Below are 25752 nucleotides of genomic sequence, written 5' to 3' on the forward strand. Positions count from 1 at the left end.
TTGTTTAAAATTTAAAATTTAATGGGACCTTTTTATCATGGAATGCCAAATGGCTTACAATTGTGTCACAGATTTTGACAGGAAAATAACTACAAACTAGTTGAGAGAGAACTGCTACGGCTGGTACATAAGATCACAATGTGGTCCACACATTATTTTAATGCCCATGTTTCTAGTACACTGCACATGACTTCTATTACGATACAGAAAATGTGCTGAGTGACAAAAAAACCATTCTATAATTTTCCTTTGGTTTTCTTTTCTCACTCTACCCACTCCAACAAATACCATATATTAGATAAGATAAACTCTGACCAAACAGATATAGTAGAGGGAGTATACAGCCTAATACCTAATAAGCCTAATACCTGTTTTTCATGATGAACTTCACCAGGTAAGATTACAAAGATATTAACATACAAGTAAACATGGAACAGAGAGCTAGCAGATTAACTCCAAGAAGTGATTCACATGACACTTCTCCCTATAATGTCCATACATTATCCAGCTAGCAAGTAATGAGAATACGAAAACTTATCAGGTAGAAGTTGTTATCTTGATCCAACCCAAATTCTTCTTCCTTGTTCAAAGGGAAATGCATAGTGGCTGGAGGAGAGAATTACCAATCAGATCATGGAAATTCAAGGTTTAGACATCCCTTTTATACACTTAACCCTTTCACTCCCAAGTTATCATTAGCAGTTCTCCTTACTGTCTGCCCTGCAATTCTTATTATGTAAGTTTGAAGAATTTGGTACTGGATCAACTAATAATCCCCTGATTTATATTTTTTCTTATTCTCATTAGTTGTCTGCATGAAGTTATATTGAAATTGTAAGGAGAAATTCTGTTTTGGTCACTCACAGGAGCTAAAAAGTTAACAAAAGCAACCAAACCGTAGAAATAACATTCACATCTACAAGACTTGCAGTAACCAATCGCTATCATAAGGAAAAAAGTTTTGAAGTTTTCTTTTTTACCAAACAACCGCTACTTGTTATTTCAAGCCTTTTATATGAAACAAGAACAAGACTAGAAAATATTTAAATACGGCTATAGCATTGTAGTTGAAGAAGTAGAATGCATCTTTTAGGTTTTCAAACTAAACACCAAAGATAGGAATTGTTCATAGTTTATGGTAATCCATCCATTTCGGTTTGTATCAAAGCCCTGAAAAGCACTTGTCAACATCTGAAAAGAAATAGAAGAAAAAAATTATGAGCAACAAGATGGTGACACACCACAGCTATGAGGAAATATTACTATCATGGTTTCTAAAATAATTTAAAGTTCATAAATTCCATTAATAATAAGCTATACAATGGTAGAATGTGATTATAACTGGTAAAAGAAGTCAAAGGATTTTAACCCTTTACACCCTAACATTAGTATGCATATTTTCCATACTGTTCCCTGTACATTTCCTAAACTGCTGACAAGGAGAATTATTTAATGATCAAAAGCTTCAGTCTTTCTTTCATTTCCTTTATTCTCACAACTTAATGTTTAATTCAGGGGTGAAATTGTAAGGAGAAATTAGTTACTGGTCGTTCTTAGGGGTTAAAGGGTTAACAAACTGTTAAGTTAGGAAAGTTCTGCTGCAAAATAAGTGGGAGTGAAGTTCACTGAGGTGACTTTCTCTCTAAAGTGAAAACATGCATGAAATGATATTCCATTCTTGAACTAAAGGCTATATGTATCACTGATTAACTCTGATGAATCACAAAAGGTAAATGTTGCCAATCTCATTTTTTGTGTTGTTATAGAGAGAAGAAGCCTCAGTCCAACAACAATCTCAAGGACCAACAGGTAAGGTAAATCAAAGGTTTATTACATGTACAGAAAGTTTTACCAAAAAATTTTTCTACGATGCAAACTAGATTAACAAAAGTTGCCTTTTTCTGTTTTTGTTTTTTAAGCTGAATGACCAAAGTAATTCAGTATAAGGTGAGTATATAAGTATATGGTCTAACTGGTCCAGTGACTGGTTAGATCACCATATACTTATTCTTGCCAACTCACTGAGTCAGCCATGCAATAAAACTTCATATCTGTTACTGACCTGTATTACAACACAGCATTGAATAAAATCATCAAAGTTGACAACTCCTTTGCCACTGCGGTCAAACTTTTTGATCAAAATACCATAAAATCTCTCTGATAACCTGTAACCTTGAAAAGAAGTACGTCATATTAATTGTCTGCTGATTTATTGCCACACATAAAAATTGAATAATAGATAACATGAATAAAAAATATTTTAAAAGACTCTTTTTGGGTACAGCACTTACCAAAACTAGTCAAGGCTACAAAAAAAGTGAAAAAAACCAAAAGTTAGTCAGAAGAATCTGGGCATCAAGCTAATTACATATATCGTGTATAATTATGTAAAATTATCAGAAGGGCTACAAGATAAAACAAAAAATGTCCTTATTTCCATAGTAGTCTGCCAACTCTTCTTAGTAGAAGTAAATTTTGGATAATATTACTAAAATGGAAAATATTGCTACAATATTGCTATGAGGGGAAATAAATGAAAGAAGGTTCTGTCCAAAACTAGAATAAAAATACAAGTGTATATCCATTCTTTTCAAGAGTAGTTTTATGGTTAGATATTTTTTGTGATTTTCGATCATGTCTTAGCCAGCAACCTCATTTCATAGGGAGAGACTAGAGAAAAGTGGAAAAAAAAAACATAAACCCTTCAAAACCCTAACAGTGACCAACATTTTATTTCTCCTTACATTAATGCTATCGAATCATTCAGTGCAATTAGGAGAATAAAGGAAAACAGTTCCAACATGAGAGGCTTTGATTGTTAAACTAATTCTCTGTAACGTATGGAGAAAAGTTTGAAGATGAAATGGATACTGTTAGCTTGGAAATAAAGGGTTAAAGGATTGGGGGAACTGTGTCAAGTCCTTAGATCAATCATGGATTCCAGATTTCCGGAGAATTCTATTTCTGTGACATGTATGTAAAAATTGGAAGTCAGAATTATTTATTCACCCTTCCATTTGAATAGGTTGATAAATACCTGTTTGCAGCTCTCTCTTATCTATTGATCCTGAGTTATCCTTGTCATAACTTCTGAATGTGGTCTGCCAATCGGATATGTATTTCCACAGAGATGCAAACTCTTGAAAATTAATAGTTCCATTGTTGTCACGATCAAACATTCCTGTATACATGAACGATATATTATTGATAACCAGTCAAGTCATCTCACACTAGTAAAACAGACACAGTATTTATTAATTCTGTCAATCATTGATGTTCAACATGACGCAATTCAAAACTGACAATACAAAGACAGTGCTCATGTCTTTGAAAATGCAGAAAATATTTTGCCTTTTATTCAGTGGGCTATAATCGTAACTTATCACCTCACTTTTAAATTTCAAATGGCTAAAACTTATAGCTGCACGCATCAAAAATCAAATTAGGAACAGAGGATGAACAAAAATTTCTCAGCTCCTCTTCCAGATCATGATTAAGATAGAACTAAATATAAAATATCCTTCAAGATACGAGTAACAAGATCAACGCTTATCAGTTAAAGTAAATGTTGACTTGTAATTATAAAAGTGTCCTTTAAGATATGAGTAACAAGATCATCGCCTACCAAATGAAGTAAATATTGGCAAATATAAAAGAGTCATTTAAGATACGAGTAACAAGATCAACGCTTATTGAATGAAATGTTGACTTGTAAATATAAAAGTGTCCTTCAAGATATGAGTAACAAGATCAACAATCAATAAATTTAGTACATGCTGACTTGTCAATGAAAAATAATGGATAATGAGATCAGTAATATTTATTTATAGAGTTGACAAAAGAATCGAAGAAAATCAACGAGGTCAAGAAATCGTTTGATACAAACCTATCATGAGTCGTACAGTTTCCGGGTTGAAAGGCGTCCAAGTCCCTGTTAAATAAATTAAATGGTATATCAATGCTATTTAGTCACATTATAAATAATGACTAATCTTATAAATGATGATCAAGCTCAAGAATGAAAGTGTACCACACCATTTGACAGCGCCTGTTGGAGTTCGTTAGTAGAGATTCCACCACTTCTATCTTTATCCACTCTAAAAATAAACCCAAAAATTATATTAAGAGTGTTTGACACAAACTTCCACCCAAATTCTCCAACTATCTATTGTATTTATTTCTACCTCTGGAAAACATTCCATAGGAAATTCTGATCGTGTTGTGGATGTTGTTGACCGTAGTACGCCATGTTTGTAGAAAGCTGTAACGGACGGAGTAGCGTGGTGGCAAAGTCATAGGAAATCTTTGCGAGGGCTGGGAAAGGGGCTGGGGTTATATATCGTCATACTGTCATTAGCGTCAAGTACCCACCAACAACATCACAATAATAGAAAATATTTTTATATTTGATTTTAATTTTGAATTTTTTCAGTGTTAGAAGTGCTTTCAGTGTTATTTCCTGCGACTAAAAATGAAGATCGAAATCTGAACTAGCTACCACCCCCTTAGGGACAGATTTGCAATTTATTGGGCATTGCAGACTTAATGAAGGAGGTACGTTTGTACATTGCAAACTGATCTGACTTCGTCATGGCGGGATTGCCTGTGGATAGGAATTTCTTGTGGACCATGTTCTCCAGGTGAGTGCTAATGAAAGAGATGTTGTTCACTCCAAAATTAAGGCTATATGCATTTGTCCAACGTTGATTTTTTTACACTTTTCTCGGGGGCGAAAACCCCGCAACTTATTTACATGTCATTGAATAAGAATAGCGTCTATTGTGTTATGCCTCGATCTTCAAAGCCTCCCGACACATGTAAATGAGTTGCGGGGTATTCTGAAGTTTAGCCGCGAAAAGAAACCGAACCGATAATATTCTTGATATGCATAGCTAAGCCTATTAAAAATTACTAGCATAATTGTTTCAGCGTTGTTATTGACAAATTAAGAAGAGATAAATGGCTTATTTAACTTATCTATCAATGGTAAGCCCAATTTTATCCCGTGTTCGAATAGTGGAAAGTGATTAGTAGAGTGTGGAATTGCATGTTATGTGCAAGTTATGCGTGTACTCGCCGCCAGAGTCGCTGCCAGACGTTAATTGTCTCTGTTGCTCCTCAGTGCAATGAATTGACTTCTTGTTTTAGTGTCATGCTGGAATGACAGCAAAGCTTTGGTGATGATTTTATTTCATCAGTTATGAATTTATTTTGAACTTTTCTGTTTTGTAGAATTGACACAGATCGAAGTGGTTCTATTTCAGCCGATGAACTTCAACAAGCTCTCTCAAATGGTAATCAAGAACGTCAGCAAGGGTTATAATGAACAACAGCTCCCTTCCTCCAAATAACTGTCAAGTGTTGACCACTAGATCACTTGCAGGCTGGCTAAATGTCACTATCTGTTAGCTATCTGTCCCCTGACTGTTTTCTGTAGATGATTTTGTCAAATCCTGGTTGCTAACAAATTACATAACAATTGCTGAATAACTGGATAACAGTTGGTTTACAAACACCCTATTGCTGGAAAACAAACAACTACCAGTTTACTCACGAAGAAATGGCTGCCTTTTTTGGACCTTTTCTTCAAGAGCATTTGCAGGAGAAATTTTTTTAACACTATGTGCATCGTATCTGTCTCCCAATTCATGACTTCTCTCTCACAGCCCAAACTCTTAAAACTTTTTCTTGAAGCCACATGGAAGAAGATTTCAACTGGGTGTTCAAAGTGGTCCAGAATGAATGTTTTCACTTCCAGGAGTGACCAAAAATAAAAATCTCTACCCACGATATCATACTGTTACAAGTAAAGAGGTGATTAAGAGAAAGGAAAACGTAATTTTGGGGATATTGTTTGATTTGACACCAAATTCTCTTAGCCAAAATTCTAAGAAATGACTGGAGCACAGTATAGAGAATTTTTATTTTGATCTTGGGAGTGAAAGGGTTTATTGGTTTTGAATTACTTTGCTCTGTGATTTGTCTAAAAGAAGCTTGCACTTCCCTTCTAAATAGTCAACTTGCTCACTCTCCTTGTCCTTTCCATTAAATGGTGTACATTTGTTTTCTCTTTGTATTATAGTTACTCTTCTGTAGGGTAATTTAATTTCCATTCTTTTCTAGGAGCCTGGACACCATTCAATCCAGAGACAGTGCGCCTTATGATTGGTATATACTAATTTTCTATAATTCCACAATGTGGTGTGAAAAGTAATTATTACAAGGTGCTGTTGGTAAAGAAATATTCTGGAAAGAAATGAGCAGCAGGGTCAAAGAAAGTTTGGAAAGTGTACTTTAACCCCTTTAGCTCCCAAGATCTCTTTAGTAATTCTCCTTACTCTCTGCTGCACAATTCTTATGATGTTAGTTCAAGAATTTAGAATTTGAACAATAATCCCCTCATTGATATTTTACTTTATTCTCATCTTTTGTCTGCTTGATATTGTGCAGATATTGTAAGGAGAAATTCTATCTTGGTCACCCATTAGAGTTAAAAGGTTACTTTATTTTTCTGATAGGTATGTTTGATCATGATAACTCAGGGGCAATAGAGTTCAATGAGTTCCAGGCATTGTGGCAGTATGTAACTGACTGGCAAAGAACATTTAGAAGTTATGATCAAGACAACTCTGGAACCATTGACAGGGAAGAACTCAAGACAGGTAAAGTTACCCTGCCCAATAATTTAGAGTGTAAATAAGAACATGATCTCAACAGTATATTAGGGATTTAATTTTTATACTTACATTTCTTTGAACAATTTTGATTGTCTTATCAGTAAACTGTCAGAAGCCACTTTTCTCAAAACAGTTGGTTGGTTCATGGTTGCAGTTTGCATGGAATCACTGCAGGAAATTTCTTATGTTTTGTTATGAAGTAGTTTACCTTTATAAATTCAGCATTTACAAGAATTATGAGGGAATTTTCTCTGAAAAATTCCCCTTAAATTTTTGAGAGGGTTAAACTTCCTCTCAAATTTTTTTCAACTTTCTCTCAAAATTTCAGGGTTCATTAATGTCCTAGCAAAATATTCCCCAAAAGTTTCAACAGATCCAAACAATAGCTACTTTGAAAATTTGCAAAAGATGTTGGTAAAATTTTGATTTGGCCAAAATTTTTTCAGAAAGCTTTGAAACTGGTGGACAGACGTTTGAACTGCTTTAATTTGCACAATTCTGCTGTTATATAGTTATTTGTAGTGAATTGCTTACTAGTTTGTTGAATGATGTAAAACACATTTCTTTTTCTTTTCTTCACAGCTCTTACAAACTTTGGTGAGTTTTGCAATTCACTACTTAGAACATCATTATGGTATTTCAAACATTAGCCTTTGTGGGTTGAAATTGATGCTACTAGAAATTACAGCCCACATGCACAATTAGTGATGAGTGATCATTTTTATTTTTTCGTTTTTTTAACAGGGTACAGATTGTCTGAGAGAATGTACACTATTCTTATAACAAAGTTTGATCGCTGTGACAGAGGCTCAATCAACTTTGATGATTTCATCCAGTGTTGTCTGATATTACAGGTATTCAATAAAGTTGTTATTTAATCTATCATGAGTATGGAACAAAGAAAAATTCTGAGCCCCTTGTACAGAATTGAACCCCAGAAGTTTGGGTTTTGGTTCCTATAATACAGTGCCACTGAGCTTCAGAAGACTTTTTGGCCCGCACAATTTGTTTGAAGGATGGATAACTCTATCCACTGTATAAATCTCTTTCTGGTTGATAAATTTTCTTTGCACTTGTTCACTTGATAGCAATTCATCCTTTGAATAGCATTATCCTCTTTCTGAACAATCACACCAAAACCTTCAGATTTTGTTGTCTGATGCACCATTACTGACCACAAATAGCTTCAGTAGTTTACTTGGTTTTTTAATTTATTGATTTTATTTGTCGTTTCCTCTCAGATTCTGACAAATTCCTTCAGAAGCCGTGACCGAAATCTGAATGGCTGGATAACAATAGGATATGAGGATTTCTTAACAATGGTGTTAAGCTTGAACCTAAATTAGATACTCTTTGAAAAGGTAACACATGTTTAAACCACTTCAGATTGTTTATTATAGTACTTACCAAGAAGGTTAGACCTTCAGGAACAAGAATTGAGAGGTCAATTCTTAACTTAGATGAATACACATACAATAGGGGACCTAGGAATAATGTAACAATGAAACCAGAAAAAACCCAATCAAAGAAAAATATGAGAATGGATCTAACAGAAGATTCCACTGATTGAAAGTGATCCTCACAGTAATGTGCACTACTTAGGCAGTAGTGAAAATAAGGCCTGAAAAAAATTCATTTCTTCAAAAAAAATCCTGTACAGGCCTGAATTTTTTTTCAGGTCTTATTTTCATTACTGCCTAAGTAGTACACATTACTGCGAGGACCACTTTCATTCATGTCTTTATCCACAGTTCAAATACATGACTTTCATATATTCTTATCTGTTTAGAAGATTCCATTGTAGGAAAAATTTAAATAGAAAATTTACCCAGCTTTAGGATCAATCTCCTCCCAACCCAAAGATCCGAATCTTCAGTCTTGTCACTGTTTTTCATACATTATACATTTTCTTTAAATTTTGTCCTAAGGAACTTGATTTCAAATCAAACAACATTTATAAGTTGATGTTTTTCCTTCTTCTAAACACCTTTGTCCAGGACGATGTACTGATATATGGTGAAGAGAAATTATGGCTTGGTCACCCCTAGAGGTGGACGGGTGGAGCTGAAAATTTTTTATAACATTTCTGCTCCCATGGATAATTTTACAATAATGTGTAAAGTTTAAGATTATCATCATTTAGAATATATCATTTTGACAACTGAATATTTCAGATTGTAGTAATAGATAATATCATGTCAATGATGGCAGTTAAATAAATATTAATAGACTTGTAAGATATGCCCAGAACAAATTGTCATGGAGCTGAAAAATTCTTATAACATTTCTGCTCCCACGGATAATTTTACAATAATGAGTAGAGTTTAAGATTATTATAATTTAGAATAATTACTGGCATCTTGTATCTCCTTATAATATCACCCCTGAATCAAACATTTATATCACAAGTGTAAAGGAAATGATCACCAACTAATTTAATGGATGAAAGGGGTAAGTTTCTAAAGAAACTGTAGTGCTGCGTCAATCACTCTGACGAAGGGCTAACGCTCAATGCATCAGCTTTTTTAGCCTTTATGGTGGCTAATTTACGTTTTCAACTCAGTTGTTAACACTAAATTACCTAATTTAATGGAAGCTCTGAATTTTAAACAGCACCTCAGGAAATGCAGAGAGAACAGTGTGGCAAATATGTATTCCAAGTTAAAGAGTAAAAGGTTAATGGCACTGGTTATTTGTAACAGGCACATAGAAAGTAACTATGCAAGCAAGACAAAACCAACAAGTTTTTATTAACAGCCTTGGTCAAATTAAGGTGGACATTTATTTTGCCTGCCTCATAATTAGAACATTTTGTATCAAAGTGATGTAGTTTAATATTTCTTGTAATAAATATTAATTATTCTTCATCCTGTGTCATCCTTCATCAGTTTTATAATATTAAATGGCTGTGGACTTGACCTATTCTTATTAGAACAGGTAAAATGTGTGTTTATGATAAATGTAATGTAAAAAAATTATTTCTCTGAGAAAATTACAGTGCACATTGTGTTAATTCATGGCCTATGTACTATAGCAAAGTTACTTAAAGCTGTATGCACAAAAAAATGAATGTGTTCATTTTGACCTATACAAGCCAGCTCAGAAGCAAAGCCTAAATATACAGCATGACTTCAAATGTAGTGCATCAGTCCTTACCAAAATAATGTCTTATTAATGAAGTTTTAGGGCCTCTTCACACGATCCCACCATAACTTGAATCTTAGCATGCGATCACTTTCAACCATTTGACAGCGAAAGATTTTTATAAAATAATTCAAATAGTGCGTGTGCTCTGATTGGCCATAAAACCATTTTACATGTGCGTATGTAAACACGACTTTCGTTCCTCTTTCATTAGTTATTTAAGCTTCGCGTCGTGGTTTCCTACGCTTATCTCGTGTTCTCCCAACCTCCCGCGTGTTTACATCAGGCTATGTAAACACGGAAACCATTTTACATTTCTTCATTCTATCATGGTAGTGTAACCTAGGCTTACAAAAACTGCAGGATCATGTAAAGAGGCCCAAAGAGCATTTGAGAACACTCTCACTGGTGCAATTAACTTGTTCTGTAATGTGAGAGCCTATTGAAAAAAAAAAAAAACAGGGGAAGGTTGCTGTCTCCCTGCTTGTATCTGCAAAACATTAATCTCCAACCAATCAGAATATCATATTCTGCCTTTAAAACTAAAACTAATACATTATACTTAACGCTAGAACAGGAACTTTCAACTCAACCGTAATTAAGTATAAACTGTTGCAAAGTGCATCAGACATACATGTTGGATTTACAGTGGATAAAATCAGCCACCGTTGTCCGAAATTTCTACATAAACTAGCACAACAAACAGAAGATTTGACTGTGTGACTGAACCCCAAATGGGTAATTCTGTTGGCATTTTATCATAAATGCTGCCTTCTGATTGGCTACACTACTGGCTATCTATCATATGGTAGATAATGAGTACAAGAGGTAGCCTAATAGAGTACAGTTGTAAACAAAGATAGATAAAAACGTGAGCTAGTTATCTTGTTAAGTTTTGAATGTCTGGTAGATTTATATTAAAGCAAGTATATAATATCCAGTCCTGATTTCTATGCATAACAGCTGATTTAGACTTTGCCTTTGTCAACTCTCATGCAATAGAATTCTCAAGCTTATAATCTAATGGATGAATAGTCTGGCTAGAATCTGTGAGAAAATGTTGCAGCATGATTTACAATCCAGGACCACCCTTCCTCACCCACTTCATAGTTAGAGGGGATGAATAGCTAGGAAAACAACATTGCTCCAGTTTACTTTGGTAGCTGCCTGATCACAGCAGTCTTCTTTTTGTGGTTGCACATTAATGGCTTAGTCAGTTAACAATGATCACATTACTATTGAATGTTGGCATGATCGAGCCCTAAAAACCCAACTAGAACACCCAAAAAAGATATCTGTTCATTTCCTGACCAGTCACTTTCACTAACTTAAGTATTTTGGCATGTCATTTTTAAAATTTGCTTTAGATTTTGTCTCCCTAACTTGTAAGGGTAAGAGGGCCAAAAGGGTTGGTCTTGAACATGTCTTATCATGATTGCAGGGTAAAGAGCAGTAAAGAACAGTAACGATAACTGAACCATTTTGTTTCATTAATTATTAATTCTGAAATTAACAGTACATGACTGCCAATAAATACAGATATTTAGAAGGCAAAATACCTCTTCTTTTAAAATAATATAATTCATGTGATAATATTATTAATTTAAAAGTTTGCTTGCAAATACAGCCTGCTGCAAAAGGGCACAGCCCTTAATGCTCAATTCATTTTAAAATATTGTTCTATTGTACAATTTAATAATATAAGCTAATTGACTGATAAGGTCATACAGCAATGAAAAAAATTCAGCACATTGATGAAATGTAGAAAAAATTACGCAGATTTCTGAAACCTGAATACTGACATCTGACTCAACTAAATCAGTAAATAAGCATGAGTGCCACCTTTTAATTTTTAGACAAAGGTGTTACCATGTTCGTGACTGTTTAAACTATGTGCATGAAAAGGGAATTGAATTTATTTGTACCTTGCATGACTTTAAAATTCCTCTCAGACTCATAAATGTGAAGCTGTCCTTCAATACTTGAGGTGAAAATTTTTTGTTGTTGTTGTTCTCATTCACTTGCAATTCTTATTTTAGCTAAACAATAGAATTCCAATGATAGAATGGAAAAGTCTAGCTAAAAATTCCACTTCTAATTATTTTACTTTTTTTTTAAAACAATTTCTTGTAGTGAGAGCATAATCTATTTAATGCCAGAGGTTGACCAGCTGTTCTTCGTGCTCAGTTTACCTGTAGATTATCTCTGTATTAAGTGGTCTAAAAACGTGTTTTAAAATGGAGTTTGATTTAAGTATGTTAATTATATCTACATAACAAACATTTATTTACATGTGCACTTATGGATATGAATTTATTATATTGAGTCACAAATATCTCTCAAGCCTGTCATTTACTCACTTGTAAAGATATTATAAAAACACAAGATAAAATTTGTATCCACACACTTCCATGTACCATCCTCTATTTAATTTACATGTCCATCTGTGACTAAGGTGGCTGCTTCAAAGGCCAATTTGAAAGATTTCCACTAGCTGAAGGAGAGACAGAGCTATAACCTAAAATAACAAAACATTACGTAGATAAAAAAGCTACTGAGAGAATCTATGAGGCTTTCATAATACAGTATAGTTTCCATTCTTGGGTATAAATACATTAGGGCTGACTCTGAGTCAGTTTAGCCTGAGCTGCTAGGCAAGGGTTAGCATGAGTCTAAGAGTGGCTCAAACCAAATTTATGCCCATTGACTTAAATTGTATATAATTTACTAGTATCATCTCTTAGGAGGGCATTGAGAAGATAACAACTGGAAAAAAAAAAAGACAACGAAACAGTCTGAACAATCACGTGAGTGTGTGAGTGGACTAAAATCAAAAATCTCTTTTTTTGCTCACAAAATGCGCCACAATGCCCACCAAAGTGATAGCAATAAATTTTTTTCATTGCAAGTAAATGGTACAGTGATTTTCCCCTTAAAATTTTCACCTATCCCTTTAAATCCCAGAAGTGTTTTGGATTAAAACTAGCATGTCAAGACCTTGACCAGAAAACAATTACAAAACTAACCAACGGTATAAAGAATTACATGACACATTCTCTGAACTACTTGGTAAGGAAAGGATCATTAGGAAAGATTAATATTGTGCATCAGAACTTTGGAGCATATGGAATAAGGTCATTTAAATAATTTAGGCATTTAATAACAGAGTCAAAGAAGAAGCTGTAAATCTGTGAATAATCTTTGCCTCTACATTGATTCAAAATGTTCATTAGGTAACATAAAAAAGTAAGTAAAGCCTTAGGTAACATAACTTACAACAAAAGAATGTTTCACTCACCACTTGTACCATATGATTTGCTCCCCTGGAAACTGGACAAAGTTTCATGTAAATGTTGCCTCTCGCGATCCTGTAAATTAAAACCAAATCAAGAACATCATTTATCACCTTTTAAAAGTTTTCTTGATATCTTTGTTTAAATTCTTGGTAATCAATATCCCTTGAAAAAGATTGTTTATCTGTTGGAATATCTTGAATTTAATACTAGTGTCATTTTCTCCATTTTAAGGTCAAGAAAAAATCTGTTTCATCTGAAAAATCCTGAAAAGCTATCAGAGTTTAAATATCCTGCTCCACTATAAAGGTGGGAATGCAAATTAGAATCTGATTGTTTCAACAGTTCACTACTTTGAAGAACAGATTTCAAGCTCTGCCTTTTTTCCCCTTTTCATGACAACTTAAGGATGTTTTTTAAGTGAAAATTATGAAAAAAAATGAAAAAAAACCCCACAAGAAATTTATCCAATGACATTATCTGATAATCCCTTTGATCACCAAGAGACAAAAATGACACAATCAAACAAGGTTAGGTGTCCAACACAACAAACAAAAAAGATAGGTTTGTTTCTTGAAAAGACAAGCTGTATAGGTGTAATCAAATAAAATCTTAAAAATTTTTAGTATGACCATTTTCTCATTTCCCCCATATATTTTTCTTAGTTGTACAGTGTAATACAGTTGCATATTTTGCCCATTATTTTGCCCTATGGTAGTAACATAGCATGGTAGTGGAAGAATTGTTAGTTGTTCCTGCTATGGATACCTTATGGATAACCTCTACAAGATATACCCCAAGCAGACTTTTCCTTCATTTATACCTTGCTACTTTTAATTTCAGCAATGGCTGTAAGGATTTGTTGTCTGGCATCTTTCCGCGTAACTCCAAGTTCACTAAGATCTCCATCGCTTAAGGTTAGAAAGGACTCCATGTCCACCTAGCAACAATAGTTCATAGCAATTTTTCAAAAGGTGACTCAAGTTAAAACTATGTAGACAACAACATAATAGCAATAATAATAATAATAATAATAGTAATAATAACAACAACAACAACAATAATGATAATAAGCTTATTTGTTGACATTCTTCTGTCTGTGTTGTTACTTTTGAGTACCATATTAAAATATGTTTCTTGTTAATTTTTAAAATATGTTTCTTGTTTATTTTCTAAATACCTCTTGTTCCTCAAAAATTGGTTGGTACTTCTCCAATGATAATTTATTTAGCAAATTTTCCACATCACCTGAAATAAATATCATATGGTGATAAAAAATTCTCCCTTGCCATGAAATTCCCCTGGGCAAAACCATTTGTTAAAAGTTTCATTCCATTGTCTTTTGGTGTATGGAACAGATTGCATCAAAAGATATACAAATATCTCAGAGATCTCCGCAGATCCCAAACATAATAAAAATACAAAATAATCAAAACAATGAAATCAAAATCTTTATGGTACTTCTTAAGAATAAGGTACCTTCACTATGGTTGAATGTATGTCTATAAGGGTAATGATCTCTTGAATAAGATGAAAATGATCTGCTTGTATCATCAGCGTGGCCTTGTAGAGAAGAATAACTTAATTCTTTACATAAAGATGTTCCCTCCACTGGGGCTGATCTGACTGTCATGACTGTTGGGGTTGGACTGGCTGCAGTTCCTCTCCCTGCCTTGTGCCAAAGTGATGATGACATGGCAGACATGGGGTTAAACGACAAATCAATGGCAGGACTACACGCCTTTAATGTCCTGTAAGAAAAAAATTCAAATGGTGTGCTTTCCTTGAAAATGAAACACTGTAAAATCAGGGCAGAGAAGGCAGGCCTCAAGAGTGGGTCTAATACTCTCACTCTTAATTGTGGATCCTCTCAACCCAGATCAAAGAATCTATTTTTCCTTCATCTTCCCCCATCACTAGGGTACCCTTTGGGGAAAGAAAGAAGAGAGACCCAGCAATACTGAATTCCATTTACAGGTCTCAATTTTTTGATAACAATAAATGCAGCCTCATTCTCTCAAGTTGGAATGAAACCTTTTTAATGAAGCCACCTTTGAGATATTTAAAGCTTTAGCTAACCTTGATCCTGAGTTGTTGGACATTGATGAGTAGAAGCTTGCTGTGGAATATGAGGATTCTGGACTTCCAGTAAAGTTCTTACTTTTTGCCAATGTTGGAGACATAAGTGACCTGTAAGCTGGATATGCACTGACACTACTCTGAAAAAACAAGAAAGAAGTGCTACTAGAAACAATAATTCATTTTCCAGAGCCAGGGGGGGGGATTATTTTTTCTTAGGCTAAACACCAGGGCCCAGTTGTTCAAAGGCCAATTAGTGCTAACCCAGGGTTAAATTTTAATCCAGGTTTCTATATTTCTCTGTTCAAAAGCCATTTTTGGAATAACTTAACCCATCGTTTTTAGAGCATTCAATTATCAAATTGTACTAAAAAAAGAAATAAACTGAATTTGCTCTCCAAGCTTTCAGATCTGAAATCAAATTTCAAATTAACCCTTGGTAATCTTAACCCAGCTTTGGACAACCCGGCCCAGACCTTTATTACTGACAACCCATCATACTTCAACACCATGAATTTTTTGGAGAGTATCCCTCTTGTGACACCCCCCTGACAATTTCTGGATGCAACATAGGCAATTATTCAAAACTCCTCAGCAGGCTAAATGGTACAATTAAATGGTTTTTCCCCAGTCTCAAAGAGCTATTACTTATTATCTACTGGTCTATAACAATATTCTTACTTAAAAGTTAATCTACAATTTTCTCTTTCCCTATATATTAAAAAAACATTGAAGGTGAAATTGTAATTGAAGACTGATATTAAGAGTAACATTTTATCAACGGTCACAAGGTTGAAAAGGAAATGTTATCTTGAAATTTGTATTAGATAAATTTTAGATAAATTTTCTTTAACAAAATAAGCTACAGTCAAACTTATAACAATAACATTTGCGAATAAAGAGGTCTGAGTGCATAAAATTTTAGAACTAGATTAAAGTAAAACAATTTAAAATTTATGAATAAATGAATCATTAAAAAGATTACAATGTTATCCAGATCATCTTCAAAATACTTTTCATGGGCGTCTGGAATACATTCACCATTAATACAAAGACTGGGTACCTGAATGAAAAAGATAGTGACATTTAACATGATTGCTGAGAATATTAGTCTTTAAATTCATGATAGCAATTTTTTGTAAGCTGTAATAAATTATCTATTGATAAAATGCATTTAGTTCTCTCATTTATTATATAGTCAGGGATGGCTGAGTGAACACAAGAAATCTGAGTGGACCTTATCCGTTTATAAGCTGTAAGGTCTACCCTACCAGACCTTATCTATTTATGAGCCAGAGGGTCTATCTTACTGGACCTATCTACAAAAAGCCAGAGGGTCTACCCAATTAGACCTTGTTCATTTCCAAGCAAGAGGGCCCATCATACATGATCTTCACTTCTTAAAAGCTAGAGAGTCTGTCATGCTGAACCTTATCTACTTGCCAGCCAGAGGGTCCATCCTACTAGACCTTATCTTCTTACAAGCCAGAGGGTCTGTCTTGCTACACCATATCTACTTAGAAGCCAGGATGTCCATCTTATCCACTTATGAGCCACAGGGTCCATCTTACTGGACCTTATCTACATACAAGCCAAAGGGTCCCTCCTGCTGAACCTTATCCACTTAGAAGCCAAAGAGTCCATCCTCCAAGACCTTATCTACATACAAGCCAAAGGGTCCCTCTTACTGAACCTTATTCTTTGGGGAGCCAAAGGGTCCATCCCACTGGATCTTATCCACCTACAAGCCAGGTCCATGCAGCAAAACTTTACAGGTCTGTTTTACATACAAGCCACAGGATCCATCCTACTGTACCTTTTCCACTTACAAGATAGAGGATTCCGGTTTCATCCAGCTGGACCTTATTATACAGATTTTAGTAGCATAATGCGACTTAGAGCATTTCTCCCCCCCCCCCCCCCCCCCAGCCTGGATGTCAGTCCATTCAGGGCTACCACACAACATTTTTCAAGTTCTCCTGACAGTTTTCTGGTACTCATTTATACTCCTAGGTGGAGAGAAGCACTTTCACAAAAAACCGTCTTGCCAAAGCACAACACAATGGCCCAATCAAGGTTCAAACCCACAATTTCCTTCAGAGTCCAAGCACTCAACACCAGGCCACCATACCTCTCCAAGTGCAAGAAATTACTTCATTTAATTTAATTGCTAGCTGTAAATTACCTTACTTAATAGATTCATTTCTCATTCAGAATTACAAGTTATTTTAATCATGCATGCATATTATCAAAATTCAAACTTTTCAGTATGTTTCCTTAGTCTCCTCATCATTTTTTTTCCAATCAATTACTGGATTAAACTATCTTTTAATTTTCAGTAAAATGTTGATAAATTTGATATGTTTTTCCTGTACTGCATGCTTGAGCACAGTTGAAAACTACAAATGTTTCACCTATCTAATATATAGCTGTATATAAAATAACAAGAAATGATTAAAAAAAATTAAAATTTTATGTAATGATTATGCTGTAACAAACATCTGATGCAGTAGTGTGTGTTCATGAAAATATAGAGAAACTGCAAGGTTTGGAAAGCACAGGAGCAACCCGTAGTTACTTCTAACAAGTGCATCATAATTTCATGAATGCAAGGCTGATACAAGAACAATTAAGTTGTTTTATAACATTTTCAACATAGTAGTCCTGTTGTGTAAAGAGAAATTCTTATTGCCACATGTCAGTAAAAATACACAATCACTGTGCTTCATGGTAATATAGCACTTATAAGCACAATTGAATTTTAAGGACACATCAACTTGCAATGTCAAAATACTTTTACTATCTTCAGATTTTGAAATAAAAGCAGAATAAAAACTTTAAATAAAATGCACTTACAGGCCTTTCAGGTAAAGATGGATCATCCAAACTGTTACTGTGCTGCTGCCGTTGTATTCTAGGCAATTCAAACGAGGGGGAAGGAAGAATTGGAGGCAAAACAGGACCAATGACGTCATCTGGCAGTTTGTTGCTGTGAGACACAAGTGCCTGCAAAACAGTTATGTACATCTTTCACTGACAATAATCCTTGAAAACATTAATCATCTCAACTCAGGTGAGTGGTAACAGGGAATTCATAAAACCCTTATCAAATTTTTAGTCAGCCCTCATCCAACTGGGTGCAGTTTCTGTTTGAAATTTTTCTTCAATTGGTGGCTTTTAATCGAGGGGGTGTTTATTTGAGAGCAACATTTAATTAGATGAATATGGCACACTTTGATGGAGAATTCTAAGCTACCAGTTGTTATGTTCACTTTACCACCTTGCAGTCGGGTAACCTGGTTCAACCATTGGCAACTGACAGTCAAAAGGCTTTTTCACAATTTCTTACTCAAACACAGAGTAAATAACTTATATCAGATCTCACCAGTGTGGGAGGTCTTTTCAAATTAAGCTGTGTCGTGCCTTTTAGCCCAGATTCTGTAATAACTAATAAATAAAACAAAATAAGAAAAAATGAAAATTAGAATGAAAATATGACTTAAAGCCAGCGACACACCAGGAGATTTGATCTGCAGGATAAAGTAATTGATTACAGCCGCTTGGTATACCAAGAGCAGAGATTTTGACTCATCATCATGATCCATGTGTAGTATCATCTGTATCTGACACATGGTTTAAAATCACCAAATGAATCACCAGCTTAGCATCACTGGTGTGCAAAGTGAGTAAAGTGATTGTGCAAAATTCAGCCTAATTTTTCTAAATACAAAGCTTTCGAAAACAATTAGCAACGACAGTTAGAAGCACTAATGTCTTGATTTTCATTTCAGTGAATTGAGCCACAATAACACCAAACAGACCAGTCAATATACATGGCAAAATATATCCTCTGAGAATACTATTATTCCCAGTTGACTTTGAATTTAAGGTCATGTGGCAGCAAGAATAACTGATAGTAAAGTTACAAGTCAGAGAGGTGAATAAAAAGCAATAAGAACATTGCTGCTGCACTAACCTGAATCCAGTGACTTCAATGTAATTGCAGAACTATCACTAACATGACTGAATGAGGACCCCTGACCAGAGTCACTATCAAACAGGCTCTCCATACTATTTGATGCTGGTGATATGCGCAGCTTGCTGCCTGATGATGACACTTTAAGAGTGCGCTTGATGTTCAGGTGCCGAAATCTACTTGACATTTTAGACCACCAGTTCTAGGGAAAGAAAATCTTTTTTTAAGCTAGGACACTTACCTTCGAAGAGTGCCTAGCAGTGTGACCTTCTACTGTCTGACATGTGTCAAGGACAAAGGCAGGGTAAGTGACTGAATTATATAACCAGCAAGTAAAGTCAATGTACGTTTAACAGCCTCTCTCTAAAACCACACCTCCTAAAACAACCCATTTAATAAATAGAGAATAATACATGGGCGTGCATAGATATCGAATTTCACTTTGAGTGTCCAACTCAATAGCTCACAGGTTGGTGCCACGGTTGAATGGATATCAAGTTGAACACAAGAAGAGAAATTCCATTTCTACAAGTAACTATGTATTATTTTGTTTATCATATAAACACAATAGCCCTTTACTGACAAGAAAAGGCAACTTAGTTAATGAATGAAAAATTGTATAGTGGTTAGTTTAATTGCTAGTTGGTTAGTTTAACTTGTCAGATCCCATTTGAGATCTAGACCCCAAATTACCCTAACTTTTATCTATAGTGACTGATTAATACCTTCCTTCCAGTGTCTGTAATGAAGTCACTGAAAGAAGAAAAAATATTGTTCTGTTAAAAGAGAGTAATGTTTTTCTTTTCTATCCAAAAATAATTGAGACAGGACTGCATGATTAAATGTTTAATTTAACCCACATTCTTATTTCTTACATGATTCTGCTAGGAACAATCAAAAATCCTTATCAGTTATCTCACCTGTCCACATTAGCCATGTCTTTGTTCATTTCACAGACAGGCCCCTTTCCTTCACCCTTCCCTTTCCTCCCATACAAATTTGATGAGCTGTAATCTGGTACAAAAATATTTGCAAGAAGTTAACAAAAGGTAACTTTGATTCAGCTGCAGATTAAATACTGAATGAGGCTGTGGAGCAGCAGCACTTGATTTATTTGGCATTTGGCAAGAATTTCTTCTCTCCTTTAACCCTTTAACTCCCATGAGTGACCAAGACAGAATTTCTCCTAACCATATCAATTTAATATCAACCGGATATTAAGTGATGAGAGTAAAGAAGAAGATCAATTTAAGGATAATTAGTGGATCCAATACTAAATTCTTTGAACATTATAAGAATTGTATGGTCGACTGTACGGAGAATCACAAATTTGATCTGAGAGTTAAAGCGTTAATTAGATGGAGAAGGAGAAGAAATGAGGTTTCATGGTGTGTTATAACCATGAACATGCTAAATTAATAAAAAGTATCATGGCCTAAATCCCTATTCTACCAATTGCAGCAACCATACTGCCAGAGATGCCAACCTTATAAACTACTTGCTACAAACAACACATTTAATCCAAAATCAAAAAAATTAAATAATCATATGATAATTATACACTATCCTTGAAGAGTAGACTTGAAGATTACTTCTTAATGGAGAAAACATATTGTTAATATCACCTCTCTCAAAGAAAATGTAACAAGTTTTATTTTTTCTTAGAGATTATAGATTGAAACCATGTGTATCACCATTTTGATAAGGTTGTTCTAGAGTTTTGCTTTTTGTATCTTGACAGAGGGGTTCATTCATGAGGGATCACAGGAACACCAGGATAACCCTTAGCCACATCCACAAGGCTTCCATTGTGTTTCACTCAAACTCAAAACATCGAAGAAGATACAACTGAACTGTATTCATTACTTCTGGCAATAACAATTAATAATAATATTGTTAATAAGGATTACTTAAAGTAACTTACAACGTTTTGGGGTAGCAGGAACATGCATGCTCACAGAAGCTAACAGACGCAAGATTTCTGTATCACCTGAAAGATAAATATCATCATTTCAATCAGAATAATATCAGAATTGAAACATGCCGCTTGAAGATAAATTCTGGACTGAGCAAACTGCCTACATGTGAGTATTGCAGTCCATGTTTTCTCTAGCCTATCTATCACTATGGTTACTCTACATATTAAACACAGACACTAGTATCTTGTTAGCAGGCTTTTTAAGAGGGGAATATGTTAATTTGCCTATTTTTTGATACCTCTGCATTTCCAAGAAAGAGTTCTCAGGTCAAGCCCTGGCCAGGATAAGTGTGCTGTGCTCAAAACTTTAGTGATAAACTTCATTCTCACAGAACCTCAGTCTTTCATTCAGTAACAAAATGAACATTGGTCAGTGAGCACCCCGGGACACCCTCAATTTGTCCTTTAACCCATAACAGTGATAAGCATCTAATTTTTTCCAACAATATCACCCCTCAATCAATCATCACTATATTCTTTCATTCTTGGTGTAAATACCATAGGAAACAGAATTAAGATATTAAATAATTTGCATCCTGATGCTGGGATGTTCAGAGTTAATGTCTCATTCAGAGGGAGCAGCAATACTCAATTAGATTAAATTAAATCAAATTTACAATTTATAGCACTTATTGCAAGCCTATAAACACTTCATAATACGAAGGAGAGAGAAACAAGTATTTCAAACAAACAAAAGTGCTTGAAAATCTCAAAAGGCAGGAGGCAGACCAGCTGGCTATTTGCACAGTGCAGCCAAAGAGTTAAACTCAGGGCAACCAAGAACAAATCCAGTTGGCACCACCAGATTACAAGTTCGGTGCCCTAACCACATGGCTGTGCTACCTTCCTCATTGTTGCTTCATACTCCTTGTTGCCTTTGGGTTCAGGAAACAGAACCAGAACAGAACCTAAACCTGAACCAAACCTAAACCTGAACCAGTAAAATTGGTCCACTGCCACCAAGAGACCTCACCTACCCATATTCTTGACAGATGTCATTGCTGGTCTGCCTACATGAACATAGATAGCTTGCCACTTAACGCTACTGGCAAACTTATGATGGCCAGTTTCTTCTCCCATGCACAGACTCACACAGTTTATCACACTCACCTATGACAGTAGCCATGTCAAAAGCAGTGCAACCATTTTTCTCCTGAATATTCACATTGGCTCCAGCATCAATCAATAGCTTAGCAACAGCTTTATGCCTAAAAAGTAACAAAAATGCCTTCTGAATAAGCAAGTGCCATAATTATATAGTTACAAAACAATTGACATGAATTTTTATTTTCAAGAGGTGATCTGTACTGGCAAGAACAGTTAAAAAAAAGTGAGCAAATGGGTTCCTTCATCTGTGGGAAATTATGAATCCTTAAGCTACACCAGCCGACAAGAGCTCTGCAAAAGGTCTAACTCTGAAAATGTCAGAGCCTGACTCTCAATAAACCTCTACCCAACTCATCCCAAACCTTCCCACAGCTTGCTCGCAGGCTAGTTGGCAGCAAACACTTTTAGGTTGGTTACTCTAGTCTCTTGAACAATGTTTTCTGAAAGCCATGATGGTTTTAGACAATCAGTGGACTTCAATATTTCTCTACAAGTGGGTGGTTTGACGTAAATGTTCCTCAGGAGCTGACCATGAGCCTTCTCAACACTTGACAGAAACATCAACATTAAGATAATTAAAAGCAAAATTACTTATAACCTTTTACACCTTAACATCAACATCAACATCTCAACATCAACATCTCAATTCTCCATACTCTTCTTCATATATTTCATTTGGTAATGACAAGGAGAATTTGTTTAACAATCAAAGCTTCTTAGGTTGGCGATTATTTCCTTTTTTTCACATGTTCTTAATGAAAGACTCCACAGTATTACTATTAGGGGGAAATTAGATGCTTGTCATGCTTAGGGTTTAAAAGGGTTTAGCTGAAGACAATCTATTTTATGGTTTTACTAAACAACTGCTTGATCATTTCTTTTTTACCATTAACACCAAAACCATTTCAAAGTATCAAAGCCACTCTTTGAAAAACAGCAGGTTTCTGTGGACATGTAATCAATCAAAATTGCTAAAACCTTACAAAGATAAACAATTAGGTCTCCCAAACCATGTCACTAATACTACTTTAACTCAGTTCAGAGTCCATTTGTAAGGATTCTGATTGGCCAATCACCTTCAGATGCTAAAAAATAGTTTGACTCACCCATAGTAAGTTGCTTGCATCAATGCCGTCCATCCACTAGCCTTGTCTTGCTTGTCAATATCAGCCCCATTTTGTATCAGTAACTGAACAGATGGAAAGTGTCCACCCATTGCAGCATACATCAGGGGAGTGGCACCATCATCATCTGAAATATGAGCCACAAGAGACAGGACATTTACTAAGCTTCATAAAACCAGATGCATATCATTAGAAGGAAACACAGAAATAGTTAGCTTGAGCCAAACAAGAACTTGGATCATCATAATCTCATGAAAATGCCGTGAATTTGTAAATTTTTCATGACTGAACCTGGCAATGATAGCTCTGCATTTTGAATTCAAAGTTTTATCATGAAGCATGTGAAAATTTTAAACTATTTTTATTCGAATCAAAGAACCTCAAATTAAGCGGCTTTCCTTCGGCTGGCTATTCTCAGCTGGCTATCCTCAGATGGCTATTCTCAGCTGGCTTCCATTTTAAATAGTTCATTTGTGGCTGTGATTTGAAATCTAAACCTCATCACAATGGGCTTGGAAATGGTTTCCTCAAGAAAACAAATACTTGTTGTTAAAAACAACACAATTGCATGATTGAACTTTTCAAGTTGGATTTTTCTCATGCAGCAGAATTTTTACCATATGTTTTGTTCATCCCCATACTGTAAATTCTTCTTAAAAATGCACGTCCAAACAGTTCTCATAGAGCATGGGCCATCTTTGATACAAAAACCCATACAGTAACAAAACAAGATAGCAGGTAGTGGCTTAGCCCATCAGATTGCAGCAATACAATAGAATGCTAGAAGATTTTTACATATGGTAGTTAGCTGCCAGCATTCCGTCACAATTATTTTTGTCAGATCGGCTATCTATTCAATAAATAGATTCCATGTTGCCTTGCACCTACATGGTAGCTGATCAGAGATGATACGAAAATGTGGTACGGAAAAAAATGTGGCACACAAGGCACAGCAGTGTGTCAATATTGTTCTGATGTGATCTATTACTGCACAGACCCACGGCAACATAGAATCTATTTGTTTCATAAGATAACACAGCAAAATTTGTTAGTGATGATGGTGCCTGTCCTCCATGAGATCTTAAGTATGAACCAATCAAAATACATGCTTAATTCAGCTTAACATATAATCCATGATAAACTGTGACTAATGTGAGTTGCCTGTCAATTTGCAGCTGTGAACAAATACCACCGCAAATCCTGCGGTTTGTATTAATGGTAAGTTTTAAATGACTAGGAGATTTAAACTTACTCAATGAGATTATTTACCCACAATTTCTTTGCGTGATAGATCATTTATTTACAAAAATAAGCTTCATCCTTATCAACTACCACAGGAAGGAAATCTCACGTCCATAATCTCATTGATACATAGACCGCTCCCATGTAAGGCTTTACAGGACAATATATCACAGCGTGAAAGAAATCGATTCCAGAAAACAATAAATTAGTTACAGATTCCAATTAGAAGAAGCAAAACAGTTGGCTACTTTCAGGGCACAGCCACTAATTTGAACTGGGGGCAAATGAAAATACATCCAGTGAATAAAATGTTCTTGCTTGTTTTAAGTACAACAGGGAGAAGAAATTCTCAAAGGGGTTAAAGCATAGAGCACTGGAGTATACTCACCTGTTGCATTTACATCAACTTCGCCTTCCTCCAATAAATCTCTGACAGATGCAAAATTACCTGAGTAAAGAAAGAAAAGAAAAACAAAGATTTCAGGGAGTTTAGATGATAACAAAAAGAAGAACTAGATATTCAGGGTATCTGTCATTTTATTTATAGCAATAATTCTTAACCTATTTACAGGGGTGAAAAAAATTAGTGTTACATTATCTAGAATGCTTTGTATTAAATCTTGTTTATCCACCCCATTAAGAGGTTTGTATATAAAGTTCATTTCCACTGGGCATTGCAAAACTGACCAAAATATCATCTGAACAATGAATCTGGTTACAGGAATAGATCACAAGGAGCCTACAGAAAAAAAAAATTAAGGGGCACAAAGATGAGAATGTACATACCATTCCTGGCTGCTTCAATAATACTTGGTTTCACAAACTTTTGACCTGAAACAGTAACCAGAAAAATGGACTGAGATTACTTCCTTAAATGGGTGTGCAAGTAAAGATGAGAGGGATGTTCACAGTAGTGAACAGTGCTTATAATAAGCAGCAATGAAAATAAAGCCTGAAAAAAATTCAGGCCTGTAGAGGAGTTAAACCCATGACCTCTGCAATACCAGTGCAGTGCTCTACCAACTGAGCTACCAGGCTAACTGGGAGCTGGTCATTATGTTGGTTCATAATAAACATGTGAAGTGATGACTGAACAACTGTGAATTTGTGAATATCATATACTTCAACTGCA

At 35.0% G+C, this 25752-nt stretch overlaps 3 protein-coding genes across 6 annotated transcripts in view; 1 reads left to right on the plus strand and 2 right to left on the minus strand.

Annotated features, from left to right (window-relative positions):
- LOC113683689 (programmed cell death protein 6) lies at nt 1-4304 on the minus strand. Its single transcript, XM_027200963.2, has 7 exons — nt 4185-4304; nt 4036-4097; nt 3887-3931; nt 3038-3181; nt 2292-2306; nt 2063-2172; nt 1-1191 (listed from the first exon to the last, which is right to left on the minus strand). Exons 1-7 carry the CDS (start codon nt 4247-4249, stop codon nt 1090-1092), a joined length of 543 nt encoding a protein of 180 aa, XP_027056764.2. The 5' UTR covers nt 4250-4304; the 3' UTR covers nt 1-1089.
- On the plus strand, nt 1694-9544 carry LOC113683688 (programmed cell death protein 6). 3 transcript variants are annotated; one of them, XM_089200990.1, is made up of 9 exons: nt 1694-1809; nt 4433-4640; nt 5233-5294; nt 6124-6168; nt 6519-6662; nt 7260-7274; nt 7422-7531; nt 7919-8038; nt 8606-9544. In XM_089200990.1, the coding sequence occupies exons 2-8, from the start codon at nt 4591-4593 to the stop codon at nt 8021-8023; spliced, it is 531 nt and encodes a 176-aa protein (XP_089057116.1). In that variant the 5' UTR covers nt 1694-1809; nt 4433-4590; the 3' UTR covers nt 8024-8038; nt 8606-9544. The 3 variants fall into 3 exon arrangements, with proteins under 3 accessions (XP_089057116.1, XP_089057115.1, XP_089057117.1); XM_089200989.1 differs by lacking the exon at nt 1694-1809 and having other exon boundaries at nt 4347-4640; XM_089200991.1 differs by lacking the exon at nt 1694-1809 and having other exon boundaries at nt 4347-4640; nt 8675-9544.
- Nucleotides 9404-25752, minus strand: part of LOC113683687 (ankyrin repeat and SAM domain-containing protein 6) — a 22827-nt gene continuing 6478 nt past the window's right edge. Inside the window, exons 2-18 of one of the 2 annotated variants that reach the window (XM_027200960.2) lie at nt 25407-25451; nt 25009-25068; nt 23361-23505; nt 22258-22355; nt 21094-21159; nt 20090-20183; nt 19895-19922; nt 19170-19371; nt 18579-18640; nt 18050-18199; nt 16179-16256; nt 15194-15333; nt 14594-14865; nt 14295-14362; nt 13938-14054; nt 13120-13189; nt 9404-12339 (exon numbers count right to left, since the gene is read on the minus strand). In XM_027200960.2, the coding sequence (XP_027056761.2) occupies nt 12272-12339; nt 13120-13189; nt 13938-14054; nt 14295-14362; nt 14594-14865; nt 15194-15333; nt 16179-16256; nt 18050-18199; nt 18579-18640; nt 19170-19371; nt 19895-19922; nt 20090-20183; nt 21094-21159; nt 22258-22355; nt 23361-23505; nt 25009-25068; nt 25407-25451 (1763 nt within the window). In that variant the 3' untranslated portion in view covers nt 9404-12271. The remainder of the gene's footprint in view (nt 12340-13119; nt 13190-13937; nt 14055-14294; nt 14363-14593; nt 14866-15193; nt 15334-16178; nt 16257-18049; nt 18200-18578; nt 18641-19169; nt 19372-19894; nt 19923-20089; nt 20184-21093; nt 21160-22257; nt 22356-23360; nt 23506-25008; nt 25069-25406; nt 25452-25752) is intronic. The other variant, XM_027200961.2, reaches the window with a different exon arrangement.

Source organism: Pocillopora damicornis, chromosome 3, assembly GCF_964200805.1.
Source record: "Pocillopora damicornis chromosome 3, jaPocDami1.2, whole genome shotgun sequence".
Taxonomy (NCBI): domain Eukaryota; kingdom Metazoa; phylum Cnidaria; class Anthozoa; order Scleractinia; family Pocilloporidae; genus Pocillopora; species Pocillopora damicornis.